The sequence below is a fragment of the Callorhinchus milii genome, unplaced genomic scaffold (genome assembly GCF_018977255.1).
Source record: "Callorhinchus milii isolate IMCB2004 unplaced genomic scaffold, IMCB_Cmil_1.0 Scaffold17, whole genome shotgun sequence".
Taxonomy (NCBI): Eukaryota; Metazoa; Chordata; class Chondrichthyes; order Chimaeriformes; family Callorhinchidae; genus Callorhinchus; species Callorhinchus milii.
Window position 1 is genome coordinate 12,422,155 of NW_024704758.1, and position 12,103 is coordinate 12,434,257.

The window sequence follows — 12,103 nt, forward strand, 5'->3', positions numbered from 1 at the left end:
TGGAGCATGGGCTCCACAGAACAGGGATGACCCCAGTCAGTAACCTTACACGATCGGTTCAAAGACCTTCGGCAGGTAATAAAAATTACAGAAATTCTAGTATGTACATTTCTTGATATTTTGAACAAGACAAGCTCTCCCCCCACCCCTTTGTACTGTGCCTGTCGTCTTGGTTGAAGACTTGTGTCTGGTACAGAGGAACTCAAAGAACAGAACTGAAACCAACTTCATAACTACAAAATGTTGGGTAGGAATACTGGTTCCTCTGCTTATCAATCAAAGTAACTGTTATGAGGGTCTGACTTGCTCGTCACATAAAACACGGCGATTTTCATTTGTGGGTTGGTTGGCAGGTTCAAATGACAAAGGGGTCATTTGAAAAATAAGTACAATTTGTTCCATGTTATTAATGACGGTAGTTCCTTTTTTTAAAAAAACAAAAATTCCTAGCATCCAAGCTTACAGCACTGCAACAGTCACCAAACACCCTTCGGAATCTCATCTGCGCTCAACAATGTGAAATGCTGCAGTAAGCAGAAATCAATTTCCATTTTTATGCTTCATTGACACCTGTGCAAAGCTCTGTTTATACTGCAGCGTTTCTGTGGCCGATTGTTCTCTTGACACACTAAAAGATGACACATCATCGCACAACACACGGATTAGCAGATCTTTGCCGTGCCTGACAGCTGATCTGATATCAGAGGGCTCCAACCGCCCACTGATTCATCGAGTGGCGCATTTTTGTGAATTCAGCCCTCACTGTTTCTCCTGCTTTGTGGATAAACACATGCGGTTTGGGCACCTTCAGCTCATCATGTCACACAAATGTTGCTGCTGTCCGAGACACGTACCTTTATGATGCAGGGCTCTGAGATGAGGGTCTTTGGATCCAGCACTTCCACCCCAACTTCTGGAACAATCACTTTCTTCATGCAGGACATCTTAAACCCGTACACATCATCCCAGAAACCTAATTGGTCATTGTGCTTTTTTTCATCTCCCACAGCTACGAGGCTAATTGTGCACTTATCAGGGTATACTGAAAAACAAACGAGTGAAATGTATTGATTTTACATTTGATCACCGCATTTAAATTTACCTCTTCTAATAAAGATGGTGAAGAGGAGATGGGTGGCAAGTAATTGGCAAGTAATTCTACAAAAAGAATTGAATTATTCTTGCACAAAGTAATAAATAGTTTTAAAAAAATAAGTTTGTGTTAATATGAACATGAGAGAATTTGGTTCAAACCCAAACCTATAGGTTTTTGCCTATGATTAGCCTTGCTGTGCCAGCCACGTGATGTTGAGAATGGCTACCAAGGGTTAAAAATGAAATCTTGCCAGGTACTAAAACGTTCTGCCGGCTGTGTGTTGCACAGGTAGCTTTTCCTTACAACTGGCTAAGTAAATATTTTTTAACACTCTGAAGACGTGATGAAACCGCGGGCAGCCAATTCTCTTTGCCCAACTGCTTCTGCTTCAATGACCTTTAAACTTTCCAACATGACATATTTGTCACTTCATTCTTTTCTGATTAGTGCAGTAATTGAATAATTATTACTGCACATGGGTGAAATTAACAAAGCGCTGATTGGACAGGGAGTAAAACCCTCTTGGCTGCTTATGAAGATTCATAGCAATGACATCTGTGTCCTTCTCGACTCACTGCCCAAGCCACTCTGTCTTTCACAATAGCTCACGTGCCCAGTTGGTAAAAATGGGACATACTTTACATCCTTGAAATTGCTCACAAATTCCAGAGCATTAAATCTGAGGAACGAGCTAGAATTCATAATTATGTGCCTTCACATCATTCTTACGATCGGCATATCATAAATCTAATTTTTTTGGTTTTAAAATTTGCTGCATGCCTTCCGCAGGTAAATCTTGGTATTATCTGAACAGCTACGTAGTCTATAAGTTGTAGCTTTGAATCAAGGTTGAATTTTAAAAGAAAAACAAGTTCAGTTGGCAATGGTTGAAGCCCTTAGAGAAGAATATTTAAGATAATATTAATCTTTGCATTTGATATAGCGCTTTTCATGTCTTCTAGACATCTCAAAGCGCTTCACAGAATATACTGTAAAGTGAATTGACTATATTTCTGGGCGAAATGCAGCAGTCAATTGTGCACAGCAGTGTCCGATAAACAGTCATGGATTGGAAATGACCAATTTTATTATTGTTTCTTTCTTGCGGGATTATTATCAGGCGTGTGGAGTAAGGAAACTTGCCCAAGGTTTTTCCCTGCTGGGAATCGAACCAAAGTCTCTCGCTTGCGAGGCGAGTGCTCTAACCACTGAGCTACAGGACTCTACAGTAATCAGTAATAAGCAAATACAGTTCATGTTTATTAAGATGAGATTATTACCTATCTAGGAACATTAACTACCTTAAATCCAACTATTGCACTCCAAAACTACTACTGAAACAAAATAAATTTACAATGACTTGAGATTAGGTGGCTTGTCAATTACCTAACCACTAATGCATCTGAATCGAATAAGTCACACTTAGTTAACCCATACCCACAACACTGAATGACTGTTTCTTTTAAATCATTCTTTACATTACTATAATTTAAATTGCTCAACTTTTTTTATAATTAAAAAAAACTAAAAAAAAAACTATTTTTGAGAAACTTGAATTCCAGGCTTCAAAGCCAATCTTTTGTTATGTTTATGCTTTGGGGCTGTTATATATCGTGCCTTCACCTCCCCTCTCGACTCTCTACACCCTCCTCGCTCCCTCCCTTCCCTCACCCTGACCAGTTCCCCCCTGCTCAGGTCCCGACCCTACTGTCCAGCGACTTGGGACGTCCTCCCGATGTGAAAGGCACTCTATAAATGCAATCTTGTTGTTGTTGTTGGGGCTGTTGTGTAGATATCCATCCTCCCCGTGCCTTGTTGTTCTTGATCCTTCCTGCTGCCTACGTGATGTAGCTCTATAAAATAGTGCTGTTCCGCCGCAAAGTAAGTCCATCATTATTGGCTTCTCTTGCAATGTACTCCTTGCCAGCAAATGCCACCCCCATTGTAAACATGTATTTAGGAGTTTACTGATTGGTAAGCCATCATCATGACGTGGTTTATCTTTATGTTATGCATCACCATAACCTTTGTTACCCTTTCTTCAATTCTTCCGTGCTAAGTATGGAGGGGAGAGGGAAATCAAGGTATTTTTATAATGCTACAATCAGCTAGCAGTAATTCAATGAAAGGATTCTGCTGACGTGCACAAAATATTCCAGCTACGTTCGTGCATTTTACGCTTGGCTGAATTACTGCCTATGAACTCACAACCAGCCATCTGTTATTCTATGTTTCTGAGTGGCAAAATCCAACGCAGTTTTTGCATTCCATAAGTAGAAAAATAACCGCTATTAATTAGCCTCTGTAAGCTTCACAGGCCTTTAGGGAAAACAAAAGGATACAGAGAAGTAACCCTACAAGATCCCTGATAACGACACCTCATAGCCCCTTCTTCTTGAAAGCTATAAAGTGAATGAATGCCTGCAAGCTACCAGTAATGGAGGCATATTTCATTTGTGGTGGGAACTTTCTCAGTGATGCATAGCACATTACTGGAGATGTGTACATGTGGTTGCTAGGAACTGACTACAGCAACGTGCGATTCTCCATCCCCCAGCTCCCTCCCCACTCCAAACACAAACCTGAGCCATCTTCTGTCAGGTACTTGTTCCGTGCATATATGACCGAGTCCAGCATGGATTCAAACAACAAAAAATAACCCTGTTGGTGAGAAATAAAACGACTTAACAAACGACGTTTAAAATGATGAGACGGCAATTTATCCTAATTAAAATCCATCTATTCATGTCAGCGCACAGAACCTGAAAGCATTCACAACAAATGAATACAATGAAGTGTGAAATTAGGCATTCTTTTCACATCTATTGCACATAACTATTCCGATCAACATATTTGGAAACAAAATCTAGAAAAGGCTGGCAAGCCACAAATCATTCTGGATACTGGAAGAGAACAATAAGTTAAGCAATTCCTGTTCTGAATATCAGCTTCTGCAGTTTCACTCAGTGTTATTGTTAAACACGACAGGATGTTATCAAACTGTTGCTCACACGATAAACACTCTTTTATATAAATGCTTTTGGTGTTCTGAATTAAGACGCACATATTGATTTCAAAGTGTCTCATTGTATCTCAAAGACACTTTACAGGATATAATGTAAAGCATCTTAATAATAGTAATCCTTGCATTTGATACAGCACCATTCACATCAGGAGGGCATCTCAAAACATTTTACAGGATATAATGTGAAGTGTCGTACCATGCATTTTGTAGACGAACACAGCCGCCAATTTGCACACAATATCCTACAACAGCCATGAAGTAACCAATTTTATTTGGGAGTTTGTTGGTGAGGTCAGTGGGAGAAACTCCCTGCCCTTTTCGAAGAATGGCACGGAATCTTAAACGTCTATCTGAGCAGGCAGACAGACAGACAGGAGCTTGGTTTAATATCTCAGATGGACGATGACAAGAATACAAATATGAGTTGTTCTCAGCGTCCAAGCTTACAGTTCTTTAAGTCCGTAGGAGGAGATCGAGATTACAAACTGCACTCAGCTGGAAGCTTTCTGACGTAATAGTATCACGTAATTTGCTGGCGTTTTTAACGGTCTACCGCAAGTTTGGTGTCAGCATTCTTTTTACCTAGGAATTTTGGCAACGGTTCAATATTTCCAACTGGTTATTGCACTTCAGCTGACGTTTTTCCACGCTGACGCTCCTCACACTGATCGAACCAATCCCCTCGACCCGACACTCAATTTACGACAGCGAGTGAGCGCTGTCCTTGGTGCTGAATCGTGTAATTTATAACTGATATCTGAACAATCAGCTCTATGCACTTGTGTGTTGCACTCATCTGCAGAGTAATTTAGAATGTAATTTCACAGGCTACTGCCTCACCTGTAGGGGTGCCATCTGGCTGGAGAATTACACCCCTTGCTCTTTCGTTTCCTCTCACAACGCTTTTCTTTTCCCCTTTGCACTGGGCGTATTTACATTCCTTTGAATTACCATCTTCAGAATTAGTGAAGAGATTCATTCACCATCTTGCAATACAGAATGAATAAGACACTCCAGCTTTACGCTTGGAGAAAAACCCATTTTAATTTTATAGTCGGGACAGATTAAAACCATTAACAGAGAATTTAATGTGAGATTGTGGGTGGAGGGGAAAAGGGGTGGGGGGGGGGAACGACAGAAACTTTATTGTCCAGAACAGATCTCATTTCCATATTTCTCATCAAAGCAAAATACCAGTTGAAAGAAGACACAACTCATCTTCCTTGGGAAATGTTACATCTCTATTATATTGTGTGCTGTGGAATTTTAAGCAAGTTATGCATCAGCATTTTGTTCCCTTCCTAGGGAAAAAAAACCTAGCTTGCGTCAAAGTAGCATGCGTCCCTTATTACGCATTTTAAACGTTGGAATTCGTGCAATCTTCTTCCCAGTACAATACAAAAACACGTTCTCCGCATGATTTTACTCCAAGATAACAGACTTAAAAGCAAGCATCAATTGAAATTCAAGGGCGAAGATCAGGAGTATATGTTAAGAAAATGGATGTTGTTGGTTATTTATCTCCACTACTGCAAACACAAATACCTTCAAAATGGACCACATTACAAAGCAGGGCAATTTTCGCCCTGAGGAAGGATAAAAAAACACATTTATTCCTGTCCTAGCTGCAGAAGAATCAATATAGGGCACTGAAGCTTTAGGATGGCTCTCAAAGTGAATTTAACACACCATGAAATGTTTTTAGCTAAAGTTTAAAACAGAACAGTGAAAGGCAAAAAGAAACAAAAAAAAAGCATATTCTGATCTAATGAAAGTAAAAACCTAAACTCTGCATCAGAATATCTGAAATTAAGAAATTCAGCTCATGCTGAAAAAGCATCATGGCTTCTGAGTCCTGATGTATGAGCAAGGCGATGAAATCTGATGAAAGCTGATGTACTGGAGCAAACTTGTCAGCGGTAATAAATGTGTTGATTACTTGCTCAACATTTCATAGGTCATACGCTAAATCTGTCAAAAAAAAATCACCCGAGTATATTGTCTCAGGACTGGAGAGGACGAGTCTTTTTAAAAAAAATAAAACACTCTTCGAACCACTTGGCAGCTTCTGCACTCTCTGCAACTCACGCTGTACCCGCAGAGAACAACCACAACAATAACCAACAACCATCTGCTCTTGGATGCCATAGTTTGGCCACAAAGTGTACAGTCAATTCATTTTACAGTATATTCTGTGAAGCGCTTTGCAATATCTCAACAATGTGATAAGGTGCTATATCAAATGCAAGGATTATTATTATTATTATACAGCAGAGAAGTTAAATACTCAATAATTCAAATTACTCCAGAAACATATAGGATTAATTTTTTTAGGACACAGTGCATTCCTGAATACGATAGCTACTTGTTAATATAAATTATGGTGAAATACTGAATCTCCCAAATGAATAAGCTGGAAGCCATATTTTTTGTTTCAAGACGGTTGGATAAACCCTTCTTTATCGAGTTTGCATTCATGGTTTGGTACTGTGGCAAGTAGTGAAAAAGCAGGAAAAAGACTAAATTTGCCAGCGAGGGCAGAATCACCAAGATTCTATGCACAGATCAAACAGACTGATTCCATAAGGTAATGTGACATTTGCCCCTATCATTCAGTTAAATAAATTCTGATAGCAAATGGTTTGAAATACAAGTATAGCAAATGGCTTGAAATACAAGTATATATTATGGACTCACAGACAACAGAAAAACATAAGAAATCTTTATGTGAATCTATTATGAATAATACATCCTGGAGCGAGTACCTCAGCAGTAACACATCTTATCGGACCGATTTACATAATTTAAAACGCTGATGTGTTACTGCCCTGACTGCAGTCTCTGCATTAGCCTGTGTTTTACAGAGGGTGCAGACAAAATGCATTCACCTTGGTGGCAATTTCTAGACCCTTGCTTGCCAGAATCACAAATACATTTCATGCTAGTTAACTTCTTCAACAAACTTTTGAAGCCCTCTGGAAGAAAATGTGCACCACCGAACAACTGCCTCTTGCTCCATCGATCAGTCAAAGAACTGACCCCAGAATCAGAGTAGGGCTTGATTTTAATAGTATTATAATATTGACCGAGGTGTGAGTTTGTGGGCGGGGAGGGGGGGGTTGGGAAAGAGTCTAACAAGCCACTCGCTGGTCTTAGCTTTGAGGACCTTCACAGAAGCCTCACCTGAGCAGAATGTGATGCATCAGTGCTGATCATTTACAGGACAAAAGAAGTACAAGATATCTGAACAGTGACCGGGCCCTGACAAGACAATCCCGATAAGCGGAGGAGTACAGGATATGGACTGGTAACATGGGCTGGAGGAAGAATGAATGGACAATTTAACAGTGAAACGCTGAAGGTTAATAAGCAATTCCAAAACATTCTGGGCTAACAGGTCATCAGGCCAGCGCAAGCAATTCTGCAGACACAGTAGGATGAGCCATGGGTGGCTTTAAATAAAAGATCATGGTTTTCACCAAGCTTTTTTTTTGTATTATTGCTCATGCGGAATTCCTGAACTGGAATAAGATGAAGTCTGAACAATAGAAACCCAGAAATATTACATTTGATGACTTGTTTTTCAAAACAGGAAGAAATGAATAGTTTCCTATTTTTACTGTTTCTTCGTCATTATGACTCTCTTTTGTAAAAACTCATGGATTAGTCATAATCTACAAAAGGTCAAGCTTGAACCCAGTTATAAATAACATTATCCAGGAGGATATTTGCCAAAAGATACAGACAGACCAATTAATGCATTTAGAATGCACAATTGTTCAGATAAAAGCAGATATTGGCAACTGTATGTTTTTTCCCCCATAACCCGACATATTTGGCACCTTTAAGTGACCTTATAAGCATATTTACGGCACTCAAGAGATATAAGCACTGGTGGGAAACATTGTTCTAAAGTACGGAACACTGCAAGCACATCACTATTGAACAGCTTAACATGGTGTAAATAACAGTTTTTATGGGGGTTACCTTTTATTTTAACAAAGGGTTTGGAATTTTAAATGCCAAGTTTTTTTTCCAATTTCACGACACCCACATTACTAATGTACTACATGGAATTTCAACGCCATAAATTCCTTTTCAAAGTATTTTTACATGCTGTAATTATTGTAAAACATCATTACAATGTGCTAAAGGGAAGGAAATGATTGTGGTTCTGCTTATGTGAAAACCCACTTCAACAATAACATTAACAAATAGAAAAATTTACCTAAAGTGACTTCACATGGGACTTTTTTTTTTTGCTCTTCAGCAATAGCAAAATTTTTTGCTATTCAGCAAAAACAAAGTATTTTTATTCAAGAAAAAATTACAGAAAAGGCTAAAATGAATACAAACTTGAGTAATGTAGCATGGCACATGCATTTGTTTAATTAAAACTAGATTAGTCAGGAGAAGAAATTTGAATGAGAAAGCATTTCTCTCGATACAAAAGGCAAATTCATCATATACTGTGCAACAAAAAGTGATGATCAGTGCAATTTCAGAATGTTTACCATGATCTATTACAAGATTCATTTTAGTTGCTCTTTTATGCAAATGTATATCCTTCAAACAAAATTGTTAAGCGACATAAAACTGAAGGAAAATAATTGGCTGCAACTTATTATTGAAGGTGGAAGGACGTATATTGGCAAGGTGACAGAAGTCGTGATTCAGTAGATATAACAACCAGAATTGCTTCTAGTTCTGACAATCTGCCCTGCAGATGCTCTGTTGCCTTCAACATACATACATATATATATAGAAGGGTATACATTTATATCTTAAAATATATTAAATAATATTAAAATATTTAAAAATATATCAAATAAATATATTAAAAATCAGATACAGTTCCTGCTTATACTAAAACTTTAGTTCCACTGCTTTGCTCATCTCTCCTCGTAGCCTCCAGTCCAGTCTCAGTTTAGACAGAAAAAAATGCTTCACTTGACCACAGGTACTCATGAAACTGCAACCCATCAAGAGTTCAACACTTAAGGGGGGGAAAGAGGGAATATTGTCAAACCAAAGTTTGACAAATCAAACCAAGATATTTGAACTCCATCCCACAGTCCCTTCACCTCGCTCCCACCCTCGCCTCCTTCAAAGTCTACCTCAAGAACCTCCTTGTCGACCGCGCCTTCAGTCACACTCCTACCCCACCCTCCCTCCCCCTCTCCCAATCCCAACCCCCAGTTCTAAATCCCTGACTGTCCAGCACCTTTGGACGTCTTCCCGACGTGAAAGGCATTATACTAATGTAATGTAATTTGTAATTGTAACGTACTAATGGAATTTGTTGTTGTCGTAGTAACTAAGTTCCCAGAAGATGTGATGAACAGATTTACGTGGCAACTATGACTCCATCAGAATGGTACTGGTGAAGTTCTCACCTCAAATGTTAACCTGTCATCTACCTTTCAGAAGCTAGTTGAGCGATTTAGCATTTCCAGATGGATTTTTTTTCCAAATCTCCCAAACTGCTTCCCATTAATTATGCTAAACTCTCAAGTCTAGAGGCAAACACTGTGAATGTTGAAGTATAGCCTGTGCGTTAGTGTTTATGTAAAAGAATCCCAATTTCAAAATCCACTTCTATTTTCAATCTGTTGAACCTTCACCTTCTCAATAATTTCCCAAGAGTTAACAAGAGGGATGTTAAAACAACAATTGGATCAATTTGCTATGACATTATAAATACAGTATATCCATTTTTATGCAAAGCTGTTTTCCTAAGTTTAGAAATCACATTCAAGAAAAAGGCCAGTTTCAAGATGATTAATTGTTCAAACCTAATGAAGTATTCTCTCTGCTATACGACTGAGGAAGAACTGTCTGTTTATTAGCCTCAACATCAATAGTTCACATTGAGAAGCTGCTGAAATTTACTGGAAGATAATAGATTGTGGAGTCCTTCGCTGACTGCATTAATTGTGGATTGTCTAGTACCACTACAAACACCAGATTGAAGTTAAAAGACATCAGTATTTCAGTGATAACATAACTTCGAAACTGAAGTTCAGTCTTTCCATTTACATTGCCAGTACATACACAGTACAACTCCATAAATCAAAGCTACCCTTGTGAAAAGGTAGAACAGTTTTGGTTTTTTAAACAGCTCTCTCAAAAACGCTCATCGGTTCCCTTATTATATCAAATATACATTGGTGATTTATTATTCTCAATGATCTCTCTAAATTTTATTCTCTGCAACTCGTCCCGCTAAGTATTATGAGAGCTGAATTTTAATTTCTTACAATTTTGCTTCCGAGTTGCTCGCTTTAATGTCATGAGGAAGGTTATTTTTTACATTACCAATCTATAATTTTTCCGCTCCAAGGAAAGACCCTTTTACTGCAATGCCTTTGAAATCAACCGCACAATATCTGCTACCTTCTAAACATCTTGAACAATCTAGAGCATCGCTAATATTACATTTTTTGCGTGGCTATTCTCCAACTCGAGAAATTAATTGTTTCCATAATTTGCATACAGAATATGTACTTTCTGTTGGGATGAACAAATTAATTCAGGGACTGCCTGTTCCTGTTTTGTAATCCACTGTGCTCATTGCCCACATAAATAACCTCCTCCGTTTATCATCCAACCCTGGCCCCTCTTTTCATGATGATTCCCCTTCACGTTAATTAATTTTCTTCATATTGCACATCCTCAGGACACAAAATAGGAAGAGGGTCCAAAATCTGGAATTATGAAGGAAATTGGGAGCAGAGCCAATCTCTGTCAGAGAAACATGAACCACAGCCTCCCACCAAATGTCCTTGTGCTAAAGTGGCACAGACCAGCAACATTATATAATAAACCTTGCATTTGATATAGTGTCTTTCACAAAAGGACATCTCAAAGTGCACAACAGGATTTACTGTGAAGTATGGCGACTGTATTATTGCAGGCAAACATTAAAGAAAGGATGAAAGCATGCATACAAGGCGTTATGAAACAGGCTGTTAAACATAATGAAACAACAGAAAGGAATATCAAGCAGTTACCCAAAAATGTGCGCCATGGAGTAAGTTTGCCATTTTTGCCATTCACCGCATACAGCGTTCCTAATCCTAACCCTGGCCGGATCATCACGTCCAGAGGTCAACGTTTACCCACAGGAAGAGCGGGAAGTGAAAGAGGCCGAGCGGAAAATTTGACCAACCAACTTCTCTTTCGGATGCAGCACAATGTGACTCAGGAAGCAGGGAAGAATGCAACTGAAAAGGTTGCTGCATATTCAAAAATATTCCGACGATATTTAAATAATCAGGGGTATAACAATTTCATAGTGTGGATAAAAAAAGCTCACCATCCACTCAGAAATAATGATGTCCACTTTATCAACGGGAAGATCAACATCCTCGATCCTTCCTTTGATCAGCGTGATGGCACCATCCAGCTCATTTTGTCTAGTAACACAAAAGAATATGATTTACATGATCCGATACAACTTATAACTAATTACTAGAAAGTACCACCTTCCAGTCTCAAATGACTACGCAAACCTGTTTGCTGTCTATATTATTGCTGAATCTTTAACAACGTCACTGAACAGTGAGTACTGCTAAATCTGCTCTGCCAACAAAAATTAATGCAAGTTTATAATCTACAGGAAAATAATCTTAATAATCGTAACCCTTGCATATGATATTGCACCTTATCATGTAATTAAAACATCTCAAAGTGCATCACAGGATTTACTGCTGAGTGTAGTGACTGTTTTGCAGGCCATCTACATATTTTTGGGCAGGTTTCCTTATTTCACACTTCTCTGTTTACCTAGCAGTAAATACGAACCTGGTTGTTAGTTAATTGGCAGATCGCTTTTCTGGGGGTTAATAATCCATTCAAAAAAAAATCTAAAAAAAAAATAATTTGGTCACTCAATCCACGACTGTTTGTGGGACACTTCTGTGCACAATTAGCTACCGTGTTTTATACAGTCACCACACAAAATACAGTCACTACACTTT

General features: G+C 38.6%; 1 protein-coding gene across 2 annotated transcripts in view; it reads right to left on the bottom strand.

Annotated features, from left to right (window-relative positions):
* Positions 1 to 12,103, bottom strand: part of prmt3 (protein arginine methyltransferase 3) — a 35,701-nt gene that overhangs the window by 13,074 nt on the left and 10,524 nt on the right. For both annotated transcript variants that reach the window (XM_042341525.1, XM_007887699.1), the window contains exons 10-12: positions 11,440 to 11,539; positions 3,679 to 3,757; positions 855 to 1,042 (exon numbers count right to left, since the gene is read on the bottom strand). In XM_042341525.1, the coding sequence (XP_042197459.1) occupies positions 855 to 1,042; positions 3,679 to 3,757; positions 11,440 to 11,539 (367 nt within the window). The remainder of the gene's footprint in view (positions 1 to 854; positions 1,043 to 3,678; positions 3,758 to 11,439; positions 11,540 to 12,103) is intronic.